This window comes from Siniperca chuatsi, linkage group LG14 (genome assembly GCF_020085105.1).
Source record: "Siniperca chuatsi isolate FFG_IHB_CAS linkage group LG14, ASM2008510v1, whole genome shotgun sequence".
In the NCBI taxonomy this organism is placed as follows: domain Eukaryota; kingdom Metazoa; phylum Chordata; class Actinopteri; order Centrarchiformes; family Sinipercidae; genus Siniperca; species Siniperca chuatsi.
The window spans coordinates 8,438,292-8,459,285 of NC_058055.1; the positions used below are offsets into that span (position 1 = coordinate 8,438,292).

The following is a 20,994-nucleotide window of genomic DNA, read 5'->3' on the forward strand; positions in this document are numbered from 1 at the left end:
CTGGGACCCTTGGGAAGTTGCAATCTTTGCCTGGTTGTATCACCACTTCTCCACCGTTTCACTTCAGAGAAAACAGCTGACAAAACCACTATAACTGGCTTCTTCAGAAGATTCTTGCAGTCAACTCTCACACACAATGGCACTGCTCTGCCTCATCAGTTAGCACTGCTACAGTTAAATAGTTGGCAGCAGTGGGCTTTTTGTCAGTGATTCCTTTGCCCCTGTGTTCAATGCACTGCTCCTACTCATCCTCTGAAGGCAGAAAAGTATTCAGACTCAGACATTTGGTGAGGCAGTTTTCCCCACATTCACCGTAAAGAATAACATTTCTGTAACACTGCATTCCCAGTTTCTAAATTAGTTTATGCCAGGATTTGTGGCTGTTCTGACTGGTGTCAAAGTCAATAACAATATGAGTAAATCTTTAAAAGATTATATTAGCTAACACAATGAACAGATATTTAACTAAGGCATGGTTACATTTCTGTATATTGGGAAATAGTTTGACATTTTGTGAAATAACACTTCTTGCCGAGAGAAAAGAAGATCGATACCACCCCCATATTTGTACGGTAGGATAAATATGAAGGTACTGCCAGCAGCCGGTTAGCTTAACTTAGCACAAAGCATGGATACATGGGGAAACAGCAAGCTTTCTGGCTCTGGCACAAACAAACAAGATATAACATGTTAATTAGTGAGCTTTAGAGATGCTGGTAGGGGAATTTTGTTAACTTTGGAGACAACAAGGCATAGCTGTTTCTCTGTTTCCATTTTTTGTGCTAAGCTAAGCTAACCAGCTGGCTCTAGCTTAATTTAATAACCATACAGACACAGGAGTGGTATCAGTTGTCTAACTCTCAAACAAGCGTGTCCCAAAACTATTATGAATATTCTTTTAAAGGACCAGTGTGCAGTATTTAGTGGCATCTAGTGGTGAAATTGCAGTTTGCAACCATTTGAATACCGCTCGCCTCACCCTCCTCTTCCAAGCGTGTAGGAGAAACTACGGTGGCTGTGAAACTCGCGAAAAACGTGAAAAGCCCTATCTAGAGCCAGTGTTTGGTTTGTCCGTTCTGGGCTACTGTAGAAACATGGCAGTGCAACATGGTGGACTCCATGGAAGGGGACCCGCTCCTTCTGTAATATAACCGGCTTATTCCAAGGTAAAGAATACACAACGATTCTTATTTTCAGGTGACTATACACTAATGAAAAATTCATATTATAGTCTATTTAATCCATTTGTGCCAATAGCTCCTCCTAAATGTTACACACTGTACCTTTAAGTAAGCAGTTAACAAATACATCTGTTTATGACTTAAGTGAACTCTGTTCATTACATCTTACATTACACATTAATTAATTATATGTAATCATGCCAAGAAATGTATGAAGTATGAAAAAAGGGATTACTGTTGTGTTCTGTCTCCGGTGTGGAACTTTTACCTCCTCGATTATACAGTTTACCATATTAAAAGTTCACCCTTCATTCACTGACATGGTTATTGATAAAATTCATACATTTCCATTGATTTGGAATAATGATTTTCTTCTCCTGGTTCAATCACTTTTTTTTTATTGTTCTCCATAAATATAATTAGTGTTTCTTTGGAACTGGCACATAGCAGACAATATGTAGTATTGTGATGCTGTTTCTACTTTCTGGTTTGCAATGTCTTGTATTGTAATCACATTGATTACAATAACAAACCTCTCCCTATTTGTCATTTGTGTTATCATGGTTTCAACCCTGCAGTTCATCTCAAATACTGTTGAAAAGAGAATTCTCTTTGCATCCTTAACCGATGCAGACATGGCAACCTTATAAATCAGGCTCCATCTCTACTGTTGGGTTATTTCCTAAAACACTGTACCTACATCTGTCTGGTTTAATTGTATGTGGTCTATTAACACAAATAAATAATTGTTCACACACAGACACACACCAAAACAATAGCAATACAACTGTTGACATTGAGATAAAAATGCTGCTCTTTGTACAGCCGGTGGGATTTTATTTATCTTTGTGTTATAGAGATGTAACATAGGAAATGATAAGAGTAAACAGAGATAATCACAATGAAAATGAGAGCCTCGACATCTCAGATCACGCTAGGTAGTGCGGTATATAAATAATGAAACAAACAAAAAATATTGGATTAGCACACTTCTGAGTCAGCGATACATTTTCATAAAACACACGATGACGCACACTGCATGGAGCCATTGTGGACCTGTAAGTCTCTTAACACAGTTTTAACATGATTAAAAAGCACATTATTGGACTGTTCTATCATGTGGCTTGACTATCTTGGGATGCTGATAATCAGAGGTGGATCCTTTTATTTTGCACATTATTCCTTTTGTTCAGTATTTTAGAGTCCTGGTTCAGTTGCAGCACACTATTTATCATCAAACATTTACAAAAGCCCAGAACTCTGGCTGATGACGTTTAAATGAGACTATTCATGAAAGGCACTTGCCATTACAGTATGAATGCATTACAAACCAGAGCTAATGCATCATGTCCCTGATTTTTGTATTATCTATACATAAATAATAACCTCCTTTTTGCATTAGTTATACATATGTAATAATATATATATATGATATATGATATACATTAATTATAATGTACATTTTTATATACAATATGCAGGTAGATTTCAGAGCTTAAATACACAGATTAACAAAGATTGGCAACCAAGTAATAACATTTTGAACTATCATTTTATTGTGTAATTAAAAAAAAGAAACATTCGGTGTAATTCACCATCACAAAGAAAAAAGATGTGAAGAACACTTGCATCTCTCATTCATTTAACAAGGACATGTGTTAAAAGCTCCAAAACCTTCACAACAAAATATCATTATTTCACATAATCCATCTCTTGTTGAATAGTTGAAACAGCAAGCTGGATGGCCTGCAGTGGCTGTAGTTGTTAGGACTGATGGTGTGTAGAGCAAGAACATAGATATCTAATGAATTAATTTAAGTCTTGATGGCTAAATGTGATATTGCATCATTATTCATTTGTAACTGGTCATTGCCAAATGTCACAAATGTAAATGATCTTTCCAGAGTTTTATATGGCTAAGAAAAGAAGAGCATCCAAATTGTACAGGACTGAACAGAAGTCTAGTAGAGGTTTACCAGTAATTTTCAAATGCATCCATTATTTTCGATTGACATGCAATGGCAACAAATGATTGCACATTAAACCAGCTTTCTAAAGTCATCACGCAGCAAGTTTCCTTTATTTTATTACCAGCTATCCCATTGTTCTACCTGAAAGTAAATATATACAGTTAAAATATATAGATTAATAAATAGACTTCTAAAAAATGTAGAAATTAAACAATACATTTATATAAACAATACATTTTTGTAACATTTGTCTATGGTGACGTTTGGCAAGTATGATAATGATTTGGCATTCATGCTATTGTTTTAAGTATTTAGGCCTTCCCTTAAGAACTACCAGTCTGTAGTGGACCTATAAAAACATAAAAAAAAAAGCACTCTCAGGTCAAGTAGGGGGAAACTTATTTGTAAAAAATACAAAACAAAAAACACCAACCTGTAATAATAATAATAATAATAATAATAATAATAATAATAATAATAATAACCAGTTTGACATCATTTTTCAAGAATGTTTTGGGAAAAACACTTAATTGCTTTCTTGCTGAGAGTTAGATGAGAAGATCGACAATTAGCAATTAGCCTAGCTTAGCATAAAGACTGGAAGGAAGGGGAAACATCTAGCCTGGCTCTGTCCAAAGTTCCAAAATGCACCTATAAGCATCTTTAAAGCTTAGTAATAAACATGTCATGCCTTGTTTAATTAGTATAAACAAATAAATAAATAAAACAACTTTTTGTTACAGGGAACGATGTGCTATAACTACTTCTTGGCCAGAAGCAGTGACTTAGACAACTAAGATGTAATTTTTAACTATGCAGCAGTTACTGCAGCCTGTAAACATCTTATTTCCATGTTTTTTTCCATGTCTGCACAAAATCACATTTGGCATGTAAATAAAGCCATAGAGCCTCCTCAGATGGATTCCAGTCAGTTTTATAGAGGCAACTCTTTTACCTCCATGTCGCTGCACATGCAACACTCTGAGAGACCTTTACTGTGCTGGAAATGGACTGAAAATGACAGTATTACAAGTTCATCTTCTTCATTTCAGAGGACTCAGCTGCATTTAATGCTACCTATAAATGGTCCTGCACCTTCATTCTCACTGTTTACTCCTCTGCCACCTGACCTGATTTAGAGTTAATGACTTCCATTTTATATGTCACTGTGCTGCTGCTGGCTTGATTGCTTCCACTTTCAGACCTTATATTCGTGAAGTGTGATCTAATGTCTCCTCCTTGGCAGCATCCGCTCTTCTACAAGTTTGAGGCAAGTCATCAATTCATCCCAATAGGGATTTCCTTAGCTTTCCCTGCTTCAACTTATCAACCTACTTCAACTACCATCGACGACACCAAGGCTCACATTAAACTTTAATTACAATCACACTCAGCATTCCTTGTCTTGTTACTGACAATGCTTGAAAACCATTTCCATCTGCACATTACCATTGATGGTCTTGTTTAATCATTAAAAGGATGTAATACTAATACTCATTATACAGTACAGTATCTGCAATATATTGATAGCCTATATGCAAGAGTGAGTCTTATTAGCATAAAATGGTTTAGAAAGTAATGAAAAAAAATGCATTTAAGGGACAAATATACTGCATACTTACAATACATAAACATGCAATTTTATTATTCTGCCTTTGCATATAGAACTTATTTTATTAATATATTAACTATAAAAGTAATTAAATATTACTTGGTATCACAGCTATTCCAATTTCCTTACCACTGAACACAAATAGTAAGATATTTCAGCTGTCTGTGCATAAGAATAATCACAGCAACGTATACAGTACATAAAGATAGCAAAGTTGTAACGATAATTTCATGGATGTAGATTTTACATGTGTGTCCAGCAGAAGTCTTAAAAATAGTCAGAATAGTTTGGAGCAGCTTCATTGTAAACCATGTGACTTCATTGATGCAACCAGTCCTCATTATAACTCGGAGGGTTAGACGGTGTTGCAGGTATGTATAAATAATAAGAATACACTTATTTTAAATAGATGTCTGGTCCAATTGCAGTTAATCTGTTGAAACATCCAGGAAGTCATTAAGGTCATCCTGCTTGGTTCAAGTCAAAGAAACACATATTGTACATATCAAATCAACTTGCTGGTCACTTATTCTCTTTCATTGGCAGGATTGAGGGGAGAAAAAATAAACAATTTGCAAACTTTTAACCACCTGTGTCTCCATGCGGCTTGCTGGAAAACTTAATGAGTCATCTATTCATTCCACTCAGCTCAGCTCACACGTGTCTAACAGACATTTCAGAAAATAAGAGAAAGTAAGAAAATAATGGGCACCTATTGACTAAGCACATGGACTTTGGATTTGTTTCATGTACTACTTTTGTATCCAGTACACTAACAAAATAAATACACTAAACATCTAACTGATACTGTAAATGGTTAGCTAATCTGGTACTGTGAGTAGTGGAGCAGGTTTGTAATTTTCAACATTTTGCTGCCAGTCCAGCAATGGAACAACACATCCATGGCATTTCACCTTGGCTCATCAGGGATAGTGTTCCTCTTGTGTTGGCTGAGGCTCTTCCTCTCATTTTCTTTCTTAACTGTGTCTATATGTTTCTCAGACTGTTGGGAAAGCCCTTGTCCATTAGTAAAGCTCAATCGTTTATGCACAGACACACGAGTAAGCTACAGTTTTCTGCGAGACAGTCCTCTGCAGAAAAGCAGCTCTCCATAGGCCGTGCGAAAATCCCTGTTGAAGGCTGGATACAGGATGGGGTTAAGAGCAGAGTTAAAATATCCCAACCACAGGACCACAGAGTGAAGTGTAGTAGGAGGGTTTGTCTTTCCCTTTATTCCCATGCAGGTGAAAAAGGTGAAGTAGGGGAACCAACAGATGACAAAGGCCCCCAGTACAGCTGCCAGAGTCACTGTAGCTTTGTGCTCTCGGGCTATGGCTGCAGTTGATGCTGTGCGTGCAAATGATGGAGTGGTAGCACGAATACGCCGCACCTGAAAAGATTGGTTAAGAAAAGGTTAGAGAGCCAGAAGACACAGAAAATGATATGAGCTCACTCAATGATCTGACGATAAAGGATTTAATACAGCAATACGTTACAAGTGAACATGACTCTGTGAATATCTTAATGTCTGCTGCAAATGTTTGTGTCCACTAAAATGCAGATCACTAATACAAAATCATTTTTCCGAAATAGTAGCCTCAGACAGATGCAAAAAGGAAAGCGTGCCTCAAGTTATGACCTTTTATATCCCACCTCAGCATCAGTTTTAGAAAAATAATAAAACACACTGACCTGTTCTTGTGCCACTCTGAATATGCACAGATACATTCCACACATGAGCAGCAGAGGCAGGTAAAATGAGCCAGTGGCATAAATTAGAACATAGTTGTTATTCCATTCAAACTGGCAGTAGCGTCCCTCCTTGTCCTCTTCCCCCATGCCCCAGTCCAAGTGCTGCACTCTGTAGTCTGCTGTGTTCCAGCCCAGGTGGATGGGCACAAAGGACACAGCCAGTGACAAGGCCCAGATGGCGATCATGGCCAGTGTCACCCTTGGAGGGGTAACTCTCCGGGAGTAGCTAAGGGGAGCTGAAATGGCTAGGTATCGGTCCACACTGATGGCCAGCAGGGTCAGGATGGAGGATGTACACAGCAAGACATCCAGTGAGATGTAGATGTTACACAGGGCTCCTCCGAGGGGCCATTTTCCGCTGCGCAGCTCCACAGTGGCAGACAAGGGCAGCACTAGCAGGCCTAGCAGAAGATCTGTCACTGCCAGCGACACCACAAAGCAGTTAGAAATGCGCCACAGTCGACGGCTGAGCCCAACAGCCAAACACACCAGCACATTCCCACCAATGGTCAGAATGATGAAAGTTACCAGGACCAGCCAGCGGAGAGCTGTGGAGATCATGGTGACCTCCTCTTCAGGCTCTGGGTCGCAGTGCTGCTGCTGGTTTCTCAGTAGAGAATGTTCAAGCAGGCTCATCCACTTATCTCAAAACTTTCTGCCAATTCACTTTCCCATCAGACAATCCTTTCCATGGCTCCTGTGTATACAGGTAATCAGGTTCAGAAGTAGATCATCAGTGGAAAAGCACTTCCCAGCCATCATCTTTTTTCACAGTGCCACTGTTGTTGGCCTCCAAAGCAAAGACTTCCCTGATGAAGAACAAGAACAATAACAATGGTTATTACTTGAAAATTCACGTCACCATATAATGACATTTCATTATTTGTGTATATCAAAAGTAAAGCATGTTTATCTTGACATTGGGGAGCTGTCGCCTAGAGATGGGAATATTTACTAGAGAGAAAGCATTTGACTAAAAGCTAAGCTATATTGTGCATCACTTCTAGGCTAATTCAAGACAAGATCTTAAAAATAATCACAAAACATTGAGAGTCTTAGGAGTAAAATAAACAAATCCAAGATCTCCAGTCTAAAAAAAGAGATTCCTGTGTATCCAACCACATTAAAAAAAAGTATTTTAAGACATTTTATTGGCTATTTTTAGAAGGCACGCATACTTCTTCACAGATGAGTTTGCTTCCACACATAAAGCAGTTTTTTTCTTTTCAAAAGAATAAGATGACTGAATATTGAACTGTATGAGTAAAACATGATCCATCTGGATCACCAGACTTGGTGGCATTTGTCTGTGAGGTGCTCTTTCAAAGCCCCAGCTGTTGAGCCTTTCAGGGAAGCTTAGCTATTCTTTTTTTTTAATCATCAGACCGCATTCTAAAATCACAAACAACAAATAGGTACAATAATGCTGTGTTTCGAATGTTTTCTAGTGTTTTAAAAATAAAACTAATGCCAACATAAAAAGTAGTCCAGCTCTAACTGCCTGAGACTGCTGTATATATTTTGCATGTTTGATAGTGCTGTCTGCTTCCTTATTACAATAAGGCCATCTGATGTACTCCCATACAAAATAGATGACATTTGGCGTGGACCGATAGTTCTCAAGTTCTCTAATTAAGGTTTGAGGCAACAGCAGACTGATAGTGACAATGGATGGTGCTGTATTTAAGAGGCCGAATCATACAATTGTATCATTATTATACTATTTCTATTATTGTAAATAATAACACATGCACTCTTAGTACAGAATGCATGCAGCTATGGCTTTAAACCTGTGACCACTATTCATTTTATTCTATTAATTTTATTTTTTAAACAAATTGTCATGAAACTTTGCTGAAAGAACACTTTAAAACTTTTAAATAGGCAAAAATATGAGCTTGTATTATATAATTTAAGTCAAATCATCATATCATGGCTAAATCCGCTCCCAGCTCCCAGGTGCTGTTTGATGCACAACTGATCCTGAACTCTGAATACTCTGATCTCCTTGGGGAAGAGGGGGGACATTTAGTTAAGACAAACTTCTATAACATCATATGGAAAATGTGACACTTGTGTAGCTGTTTTTATCCTGGAAAAGAGTTTGTTAACACATCTTAACTAATCTCTCTATCCGCATGTTTGGATAGTTGGATAGTGACAGGCAATATTCCATGGTTGGTATGGTTAAGCACCTCCAACTTTATTTTTGAGCGAGCAGTTTGATTTGTTAAACAAAACAAACTGCTTGCTCATTCATGTTTAGTTTAAGACAGAATATGTCACATTTGTAGTAACAAAAAGCAGGAAAAACACAAGATTACCAGGTGCTTTCCCCCTCATGTCCCCCTCACTTTTCAAAATCTTATTTTTGCCCCTCTCACATTTATAGTTTCATGTAAATATTAATATTAATATTATTGGCAAAGCTTGTTGGGGCTGTATGCAGCCTGAAAGGAATACCTGCAGACACTACTCAGGGCCAAATAAAAGTATGGTACTGCCAACTGCGTTTTTTGGCTAATCATTTTATTTACAGTTAATATTCTCTTAAGAAGATACTAGATTTGAACATCAGTCAAAGACAAGGCAGAAGAGCACAGTGCTCATTGTAGTTGTTGGAAAGATAAACTTCTGAAACCAAATCTATGCCCTTGGTCAGGTCCTAGGTCAACGGTTAGGTCTGCACAAATGGACATTTAATGAAAAAAACCTAATCCATTTTTCTCACTTTTACTCTTTGGAAACAGTTACTGCACTGACTGACAGACTTATTTAATATAGCTACACATACCGTAAGTTTTAGGATTTTCTAAGAAAGTACCACAATCAAGTGCAAACATCCCTTGTTCTGTGAATTTTATTTGACAGAGATGTTCCCTGTCACATGAGATATGGATGCAATGCAAAAAGGAATTAATTGATTAATAATAATACATTTGTATAATACGTACTGTGCACAATAGTTTAGAAGAAGAAGATTTTACCTTGTGTTTCCTCAAGCTAAAAGTTAATTAATTTAAAGTAGCCATTGTTTCAGCTGTTTCTGGCCAGTCAGAGAATCCAAGGTTTTTAATAATGTCAATAGATTCCCCTCAGGGATAAACACTTCTTGTTTCCATGGTGACTTTGTTTGTTCAGCACTGTTTAGAGGTGTCCCTGGTCAGCCTGCTGCTCTCATTTGATGCTACAACAACCAGGCTCCACTGGCCATAAAAAGTCAGAAAGGATTTAATACAAAAGTCAAATAACGGCAAATGATCCATGTTTGTCTCCACTTTCATTTTGCCTTGTTGCTGATGTACCACAATACTAATGTAACAGATGAAACACAACACCATGCTTAGCACCATGATGAGAACCTGAGATCATTTTACAATTCATTACATAATTTAATTTACTTGCTTCCCAGAGAATCTCAGAGAAGTGGCAAACAAATCTGCTCTAATTTTGCCAGAAAATGCAGATTCTAAAAAAGACCAGACATTTCAAAATGATGGTGATTTTTTGGAGTGGTGTTCAGAACTACTCAGAGGACTGGCATGAAAGAAAACTGTTGATTAAAGACGCCTGTCATATGATACTTACAATAGATCCATGTGATGTGAAAGGCTGGTATATATTCTAAACTGTACTTGTAGCTGCTGCAGCAGAGCTACTGCCAAGTGAGGCCAAGTGTAAACTTGTACATACTGTGCTCACACTACCTGCATGACGACATACTACACATCAGCCCTAATAAGTAAGATTGGCTCTTTTAGAATCAGAATCAGAATCAGAAATACTTTTGATCCCTGAGGGGAAACTCTTTCATTACAGCTGCTCACTATCACATATATGTAACACATAATTGTGCAATAATGCGTACTGTCATGTTAAGTGTAGCAGATTAACCAGATTATTAGATGGTGGATATTTCAATTTAGCAATGTACAGCAGATCTCAATGCTTGTGTTATTGCTTATTAATAATTACTAATTGAGAGATATAGACCGGTGTCATCAGACATTCATCTGCTCTACACTACAAATGATCCCATCCACTATAACTATATGACGACATGTTTCTGTTTAGCAGCTGTTAATACAATAAAGGTATCTGCACAAAAGTCAGAGAACCTAATAACTCAGAGAATATATAAATCCCCGGCATCATGGAACAAATGAAGTCTAGCTGGTGAGGTAGATGAGTTAACAATGAGTGACATCCGGCTCGGAATGACACAAGGTGGGCCAACAATATAGATAAATAATTCAACAACACATGCAAAGTGAAACCACTAAGAGCAGTATAGTAAGTCCTTTGGCAATTTGCCAAAGTTACATGCAAGGAGAAGATAAAATTATTTGTGTACAGTGCATTTGCATCCTTGCCGTGTACGCTGGAACTGAGCTTCTTGCACTTTTTTTTCATCCACAAACTGAGGAAGGACATTTTTTTTCCATTACCAGGATGTGCTGATTCCATTAAGCAGAAATAATTTCAGAAACATAAACTTGATTGTTTTGTGGCTCACTGGAACAACTCCCACATGATTGCTAATAATCATATCTACTAGCTACACTGTCATGTTTGACCTAAATCTTGAATTACTGTAAGAAGTCAGCAAGAGAGGGTGATGCAATTGAATTACTTATAAAACATTTAACTGTGATTTAAATACAAATTAAACAACCTAGAGCCATAGTAAAACATCTGAACTGGACTCGGTGATATACAGTTATCAGTATATTTTAATACTGTATACATATAACTGCACAGATATCACTCTTTCAATAATGAATTTTGGATTTATATTCTGTCTGAGTCTTAACATGAACACCAAACATCACTTCTTGTATGAACCTTTATCTTTGTGACCAGCAATTTCAAAATGTTGAGAGTGTTGCTTGGTTAACCTTCAGTGTTATTTCTCCTCATAAAACCCTAAATAAAGTTGCTCAAAGCGTGTTGACTCACCTCACATGGTTTGTCTTAAATGTCCGTCTGATCCCAACCTTCTTCCCAGATCATGAATGTTCTCTGCTTCCTTGATCCTGCTGAAGTATAAACTTCTTTCTCTCTCTCTCTCTCTCTCTCTCTCTCTCTCTCTCTCTCTCTCTCTCTCCCCTGTCTCTGTTCTCATAGACATGAGTAGACAGACACATATAACCTACATATAAACTTTAACTCCCTCTAGTGTATTCATTCGTTGTTTGCTCATGAGCATTGCCTGTTGTTTTAGCTTGAAAATGGATTTAACCTCATAGCTTCAAAACAGTTGGACACACAACTCTAACAACAAGGGTATTTTCAAATTTGATCATTTCCATTTCCATTCATTTTAACAAATAGGGATTTTTAAAAAGCAAGTGTTGAATCATCACCTCATGTCTTGATTGCATGTTGTATATTTTGCTTATGCAATGTACAGTACATGGTTAAGGTAGGGGAGGCAAGATGAGCCACGCTTTACTGATTTAAGAAAGGTGATCACAGTAACGTCTCTAATGAAGATACAGTATGTCTGTATATATATATATATATATATATATATATATATATGTATATGGCGACAGTGGTGCCCGTGGTCATCGGAGCACTCGAGGCAGTGACCCCCAAACTGGAGGAGTGGCTACAGCAGATCCCTGGAAGAACACCAGACATCTCGGTCCAGAAAAGTGCAGTACTAGGATCAGCAAAGATACTGCACAGGACCCTCAAGCTCCCAGGCCTCTGGTAGAGGACCCGAGCTTGAAGGATGAGAGACCACCCGCGGAGGGTGATCATCACCATGATTTTTGTGTTTTATTTCAGCTTGAGTACTCTCTATGGCATTTAAGCTTGCCAGTTTGCCATTTTGTCCTCAGATAAACTGGTCTGCTTTTCCTGGCTCTGTACATTAGGATTTACCTCAGCCAGATTGTTTCCAGAACAGCTATGAAAATGTTATATGACTGATACTTCAACCTGCTGTACAAAATGTGATACAGTATCAAGAGAACATTTTGATTAAACTTATACTTCTTTCCCTATAACCTGCATGCAGTTTTAAGTTTTATTTGATGTGGTTTTGAGATATCTGCCAGAGAGACTTCTGCCTCGTTCCCACTATAAAGGAGGTGAAGAGAGTTTTAATAGGGTGCTTGCAAATTTTTCAGACTCAACATCTTCCCAGCACCGAAATCCCAATTTGGGATGATTCACAGACCTTGCTGGGATTACTTTGAGCTGTAAACCTACAGTTCTAACATGTTTTAATATCTTAGCTGCAGGCTCTATAATCATGACAACTTTGGCGTAAAATCGTTTAGTGAAAAGAGGTTGGACCTCTTCTTCCATGTGTCCTCCTCCATTAAAGATGGACAGTGAAATGAAGGGTTCTCCAGGCTGTCCAATTATGAACATCTGGCAATGAAGTCATATGCATAGTAGCCACACACTTATGTGTATTTGCACGCACTTAGATGTGTGCACATACACATTAATATTAACTTATACCTCTACTAACCTGAAGAAACTACTGTTGCTTTAAATGCATGATTAGGGTTAAAAAAAGATTACAGACAGAAAGATCAGTGTGGACTGTTTGTTGTTCCTCTAAATAAGTGAACAAATTTGAGCAGTTTGAATGCATGGGTCCAGAAATGAACACTCAGTAAGCAAAGCCAGAGAATGGTGAAAATCATGTTATAATCAATATAATAAATAAAAAGGAAGGACAAAGAACCATAATTTGTATTATCTCATGCTTTACAGCTGTATGCTGTGTCAACATCTTATCAGGGAAGCCACTTCGTTCAACTTTCTTTGGCTCAGTCAAAGTGGAAGTTTAATTACTTATGTTTATTTAAGGTGTGTAACCTCCAGAAAGAGACTTGACACGCCTCACAAGCAAAAGAAACAACACAGTTTAGTATTAAGCAATATAAAGTTAATAAATAAATACAAAGACAGGTCAGAAATAAAATCAGATTATTCTAATTACAAATGTAATTATAATTTGGGTGTTGATAGTTGAAACAAATACTAGTGCTTTGCATAATAATGAAGCAGTTAGCCGACACTGTAGCTGTTACAGGGGTCAGTGTTTCTATTCTATTTTAACATGCATCATAATAACCTTAGAAGCTCTGCAATTATATAATGCACTTGAAATGTAACAAAACATCAATCATTCCCGTCTTTATTTGTTATTACAGGTACTTTGGTGACTGGATGACTCTTTTCTTCCACCTGCTGGACAGACGCAGGTAATGAACTGTGGTCTGTTTCAAGTACTGAGCTATGAGAGATAGTTCGACTCCACTTCACTCCAGAGGAAATTATTGTACTTTTTACTCTGCGTTTATTTGACAACTGTAGTATAGATACACGGTTTACAAATGAGGATTTTACATACGAAACATATGATTCTCTGAAAAAAGATGATGTTTACAGATCAAACTCCCAATCGGAATATAAAATTGTCACAGCTAGCTCTGCCTTGACAACAGTAAAATCCTTAATGCATCAGCATTGATAATCTAATAATATGATATATAGTAGTGTATATATAGTGAGTGTTATATACCAGTGATGAATGTGTATATGTGTACTTCAGGAGAGCAGGCTGCGTTACATTATTCTGGCCGTAGAATATGATTCTTCTCGGCCATTAACAGGAATTAAAAAGGCCTTCCAGCTGTGTTGCCTGTCAATCATCCTCATTCACACTGCTGCGCTAACAAGATGTGAGTGAGCCTGGAGTGATGTTTCTGACTAACAAGCTTTTTCTAACTGTCTCAAGGCCGCTGGTCTGACCTGCTTCGTGTTGCTGCACTTCCAAATCTGAGCTTTCTTCTATCATCAAAGATGTCTACTAAATCAAATAAATACGTCTGGTCCTGGCTGCAATATCGCAACAGCTATTGGATGGATTGGCATACAACTTTCTACTGAAATTCAAGGTCTCGAGAGGATGAATTCTAATGATTTTGGTGATCTCCTGACTTTTCACCTATTTCACTGAAAAAATGAAATATCTTGACGTCTGTGAGATGGCACAACATTTTGCACAAACATTCTTGTTTCCCACAGGATGAATCCTACTCACTTTGGTGATCCCCTGACTTTTCCTTCAGTGTCGTGAGTTTTACATTTTTGTTTTTTATTGAAACATCTCGACAATTATTAAATGGATTGTCGTGCAATTTAGTTCAGAAATTCATATTCACCACAGGATGAATTGTAATGCGATCCCTTAACCGTTAATCTAGCGCCATCAAAAGGTCAACATTTTATTTTGTCCAATAGTTTGGTTTATATATCTGCCAGAAACTAATGACATCCCATCAGCCTTAGCTGTACTTTGTGTTTAGTGCTAATTAGCAAATGTTAGCATGTTAACATGCTAAACTAATATAGTGAACATGGCAAACATTTTACTTGCTAAACATCAGCATTTTAGCACTGTCATTGTGAGCATGACAGCATGCTGACACGCATTAAACTCAAGTACAGCCTCACAAAGCAACCAGCATGGCTGTAGACTCAGGTTATGCCTGAAAAGAACTGGTTCAAAATGTTCATCATTGTTCCGAACTGCCGCACTCGAAAGTGTGGTGGAGAGGGGAGAGATGCAATAATTGTTTAAATATTTTTCAGACAGTCTCTCCCTGAAGGCAGAATAATGTTGCACTCATTTGTACACATCAAAAGTGACAGAAATAGTTGTGTAACAAACGAAAAAAAGAGAGCTAAAGAGATAAGTTCAAACCCTGGCTTCGGGTGGGTGTGAAGAGGGTGTGAACACCGGCTCGTCCAACAAGCACTTTGGATGAAGTATACATTAAAAAAGTCATGTGAATTTAAACCTCAATTCAGCTGTAACAAAAAACCCCTCTGATTCTAAATAATAATCCTTACTCAAAATAACCACTGGCATTACAGAAGTAACCTGAAATGTGTATGAGTAATAGTGTCTACAACTTTCTTTCAAATGCCCAATGCTGTGTTTTGATTGATTTTGGTGGGAGTTAATCCCTTTACATTTAGATTATGCATTGTCCCTTTAAGGACTGAGGAAACAGGGCTGAAGTGGAACATTTGATGGAGTGGGACTGGGAGCAAACAGTAGATGCAATCCAAACAATAGTCTGACCTAAACAATCAAGCAAAGCAAAATAAAAGACAAAAACTGCCTCACTGCAGCTGTCGTTAAATGTTTTGCATTATTTGTATTTATCTTATCTTATAAGTAATTTTTTTCGCATTAACCATTTGCTTGCATTATGGGTGTTTGTATGTTTATGGTATCATTATGTGACATGATCCTTGTCAGCCAAATGAATTTCCCATTGGGACAATTAAGGAAGTCGTTACTAGATATGGAATGTTGTGCTTAACATTTTTCAAAGTTTTAAAGAAGCATGATAGTTTTTATAAGACGCAAAGCATGGCGTTTGTGATCCTGTAGTCTTTGTTGATTAAAGACAACAAGGTGATTGGTGATCGCTATTGATTATATAATTCATACAAAGACATTAAAATCCTGTCCTATGAAAGTGTCAGTGCTTCCACACTTTCTTCCACACATTCTTATTAACGTGGCTCCACGGTGTTCAACATGATGGAAGCCAGGAAACAGGAATATACAGGCATGACTGGAAATTGTTATGTAGGATTATTAAGCCAAATTATACCACATTCAAGGCCATATAAAAGCCCCAGGCAACTGCCTGCGCTGTTGTTTAGCCATTCAGCCAGTGCTCTTCTCTGTCCTTCCTCTTCCATTGTGCTCTGTCATATTACATTTCCATCCCAAGGGAAGCCAATCTCTGACATCCCAGTGGATTACTGCTCCTCTAAAGCCCCTCTGGAGGACACTCGACCCTGGGAGGAGGAGAGAGAGTAAACCCCAATCTGCCCCTCTCTGCCCTCTTCAACCCGTCTTTGTCCCCAAGGAACAGTGCCAGTGCGTCTCCACGTCAAACTGAGTCATTAGTTCTGTCTGCGAATCAAACCGGCAGCAATGTTTCCATATGGAGAAACAGAGAAAGAGCCCGTAATGTTTATATTTGCTGGATATAATGTCAGAAAAGAGGTTGCATGTTAATCAAACAAGCTGATACAAACTAACAAATACTGACATGGGAACTAAAATCATCTGCACAGTTCTACAACCGACCGGAAACTTGGCGTAGCTATGGAATTTCTTGTCACATTTGGCACGTATCTGCAGTAGTTGTCCACACATAATGAGGTTACAGCTACAACTCGCTAATTTGAGCATGCTTACTCGACAACCATGTTGCTGTCTCAGTGCATCCTGACCACCCCATGATATAATTTAATTGCATATTACCCTCCCAGTACAGACAAATGGATGCTGTCTCTGTAGTGCCTACTCACATCTGCATGGAAGTGCACATTATTTTACATTCCAGTTACCACACTGACGCTTATATACAACACCACCACAAAGTAATTCAAAGTAACTATCAGATCATTTCAACACTTCTGTTTATTTCCACAAGTGTTAGTGTTTTGACAACATAATCAGAATCAGTTATTTCTGATTCTTTGTGTAGATGAAATTTGATACTCTTTGAATTAACCCTTTTTCAACACTAGTGTGTAGGATTAAAAAACTAATTAATTTTATAGGGGTTGCCTCTATGATAAGGTGCCAATATGGTACTATACAATAACATGTAAAAGTCAGTAAACTAAGCTAAAATTGTTTTTTTTTTTAGAAATGTATATTTATATCAAGAGGTCAGTTACACCAGAAATACAAACATTTCTTAGAACATTTGTTTACTTTTGAACACCCATTAACCCCTCAGCCTACCAAACAACCTTCTTTATCTCCACAAATAAATAAATAAATAATATAATAAAAATAAGTTGTGGTAAAACGGCACCGCAGTTTGTAACCACACATCTGTAGATTCTCAGGTATAATACCCAACATGCACAGGGATGAGTTCTTTGTCAGGGTCTGGGACACATTAAACAACTAATTTACAAAAGATTATCTTTCCTTATGAATACTTAACCTGGTCACAGTCATATGGTATGTGTGAAAACAAATATTCAAAATCTGTAGCAATATTAATCATGGCATATGTACATGCACTTTATTAGGTGAGTTATTGTTATTATTGCTATGTAAAACTACATGGAAAATGATCATTCTTAACTATAAAACTAAGTCTTGTACAAGTACAAGTTTGATGGCAAGACTTTCATGTAAAAAACAAATTGTCAACTGATAATGAAATCAGGGTATACAAAGTGAAAATTATTAATGTGTTTCAATATCGTCTCTGCAACACAGGGAATTGCTTACAGCAGGAGATGCAAGTTGGAAAACAGTGCCTCTGCTGAAACAACCCTAAAGTCATAAACAAAGATTAATGTACTATTGCCATGCCTTCCCAGAGAGACAAATTATTTCATGCTAAATGCAACTAATTCAGAGGATATACTGACAAAGTTGTCAAACTGCCAAACCTAGAGTTTTAAATACATCAAGAAACAAAGAACTGCTAGCAGTTACCAGATTTGGCTCTCAAAACCCCTAATCTTTGCCCAACTGGTGGTCAGTCACTCCAAGTTCAAGATAAAGATAACTATTTGCATGAAAGTGTAACATCGGGACTCAGAAGACATCTAATTTTCTTACCAAAACATGCAAACAAAAATAGAGGTCAAATAACTCTATGCCCTTCTGTTGTTGAAATCCATGAGGGTTTATTCCTCCATAGAAGCAGGATTTACCAATTAGCACTCTGGGTGTCACAGTAAGGTTAGGAGTTGCAGTGCATTTCAGAGTGTAAAACATCATCAAGATGACACTGTCAATGTTCATTTATTGAAAAAAAAACTGACACTCATTCTCACACTAATTGTTAGCAAATATTCAAGCAGATTACAAACCAGAGATAAATTGACTTGAGATATTATGTAAAGTTCATTCCAACACCAGAAATATAAGTCTGCTCAGTTTACTGTACATACACGTTCTTAGTGTTAGATTTGTAAAAATGTATTCATTAGCATCCTGTAGATGTGGCAATTCACAGTTCACTGTGCTGGAAAGAAGAATAAAAGGGCAATTTGCACAGAATTTCAGTCTTAAAATGTCTGTCAGTGCACAGCAGGGTGCCCTGGGAGAAAAATACTGCAGTAGAAATGACTTTGTCCTCTCTGAAACTGTCTCACATGGTGGACACAACATAAAAGCATGTAGCCTAATAGATATCAAAACTTAAAACTTGTTACCTGTTTAGAATAATTTTAGAAATAGTATCTCCCTCGCAGTCGTTCCTAACTTTCAAAAGAAGAGGACCCTTCCTGACAAAAGGCTCTTTGGGAAAATGGCCTTGCCTTTTACCCTTACTGTTATATGTAACATTTTATTCTGTACTACGTTGTCAAATGATTAGCATATGATTTACTGGATTAAAAGCATGCATGAATCATTGGTGCCACATAGAGCTTACTGTGGTGCATAAATGCAAAAAAATGCAAATCAGCACCAGTGGCCTTTTCAGGATAGTGTGCGTGTGTGCTTTGCTTTCAGTTTGCACAGAGTAATTTGATGTGGCTCTAGGGATGGCAGTGTGGGTCTGTTCGTCGGTTGGTCCACCACTTTGGTCCAGACTGAAATATCTCAACAACACAGTCGAACTGTTAGTTGCTGCACCTTATCAAAAGCTCTTGCTATAACCATGAGCTCCAGATCTCATCTTTCCAGATCCTGCCTCAGTTCTCCTGTCTGTTGAGGCATTGATTTAAGCTTGAATTGGGCTGATGATTTCTTCAGCTACATCTTAACAACAATTGCCATGAAATTTTGCTCAGACATTCATGGTCCCCAGAGGACAAATCCAACTGACTGATCATCCCCTGATGTTTCCGTCATCATGAGACTGAGATTTCTGGTTTTGAATGAAAAGTCTCAACTATTGGATAGATTTCCATGAAATTTGGTACACACATTCATGTCCCCTCAGGATGAATTAATCACTTTGGTGATTCCTTAAATTTTTATCGAGTGCCAACATTTCAGTTTGTCCAATTCTTTGGTTTATGACAAAATACTTGCGGCTGCACTTTGTGTTTTTTGCTAATTAGCAAATGTTAGCATGAGATGGTGAACATGGCAAATATTGCAGCTACTTAATATCAACATGTTAGCATTGTCACACTGAGCATGTTAGCATACTGACATTAGCATTTAGCTCAAAGCACTGCTGTATCTTTGGATACAGCCTCAGAGAGGCGCTTCATGGCTATAGACGCTTCATCAGTGATACAATACAAGTAAAATCAATGATTATGAGAGAAAGAAGCAATACTGTTAGCTACCTCCCTCCAAAATAGGACATTATTACATGAATATTCAAACATGACCTCTGTTTAACCAAATTTTAAAGGCCACACGTACGGATCCCTTTTGTAACGTTACGTCACTTATTTTCTTTTGAACTATCAGAATTTTTGTCTCAAATTCTTGCAGATCAACACTTCCACCTAGTCTCTTCAGAATGCCTTGATGGAAAAATCTGATAATGAAAGCACAGTACAAACACAATGCTATTGTAGTAAAAACACTACAAAATCCATGTCAGTTAATTGTTTTATTTAGAAATAGCCATTTTAACCACTGTTATACAAAAATACAAAATAACATTTAGTCAGTCATGTGACCCTATTCTTGCACATGGTAGTGGTCTCTAACGAGTTTCCCTTGATATTCTGTATTAACTTCTTGGGTTCTTATTGCTATGCTGTTAGCAAACAATTGCCTATACTTACCTGCAATAGCCTATACTTAAGCAACAGAAACAGAGCAAAATAGGAGTCCAAGGCCTCTTTCGTGCAATCTGTCAAATGTAAGTCCATTCATTCACTATTTAGGTCTGTTTTTAACTCCAGTCTTTAAGAAAAAATGTGGGTCTTTTTGGCTTGCTATATGTTCAGCATTCTTTATATGTTCAGCATTCTTTACCAGTCTCCCATTCAGCTTAGCTCTCTACCATTTTTCTATGCACAGGTAGTGTACAGCTTGTTTGAGCTTGTGAGCTGGCAGGTGCCCATAGCTTTTGTACAGGGGCTGGTTAGAGCCATTGGACCTCAACCAGATGGACCAGTGAACCAAAATAATGAGCTGAAAGTGGCTGAGGGCTGTGCAGAGCTGCAGACAGGGGTGTTAAGTTTCAGTGGTGTTGGCAGTGATATAACCCTTTCACCTTACAGGGAGTCATTTTATTCATGTTGCTTAATGGAGATTGAAGTTTTTCAGCTAGCAGGTTTTATTTGTTAAGTCATAAAACAGCTGTAAAGGGCCAACAGATTAGTCACTGTGCAGCAAATGGAAATAGTGTTTTACAAGAAAATATTATAAACATGTGCTTTTTTATACATTTTTATACATTTAGAGTGCATACATACAATTTTAAATTGAAAACAGAGTATATTGCACAGCAGTATTAAACAGAGAACATTG

The 20,994-nt window shown here is 37.5% G+C and overlaps 1 protein-coding gene across 1 annotated transcript; it reads right to left on the reverse strand.

The window, feature by feature from the left end:
* Positions 1 to 2,039: 2,039 nt before the first annotated feature.
* hrh2b (histamine receptor H2b) lies at positions 2,040 to 11,544 on the reverse strand. The gene is made up of 3 exons (XM_044223185.1): positions 11,475 to 11,544; positions 6,456 to 7,324; positions 2,040 to 6,153 (listed from the first exon to the last, which is right to left on the reverse strand). Exons 2-3 carry the CDS (start codon positions 7,149 to 7,151, stop codon positions 5,830 to 5,832), a joined length of 1,020 nt encoding a protein of 339 aa, XP_044079120.1. The 5' UTR covers positions 7,152 to 7,324; positions 11,475 to 11,544; the 3' UTR covers positions 2,040 to 5,829.
* Positions 11,545 to 20,994: the final 9,450 nt, after the last annotated feature.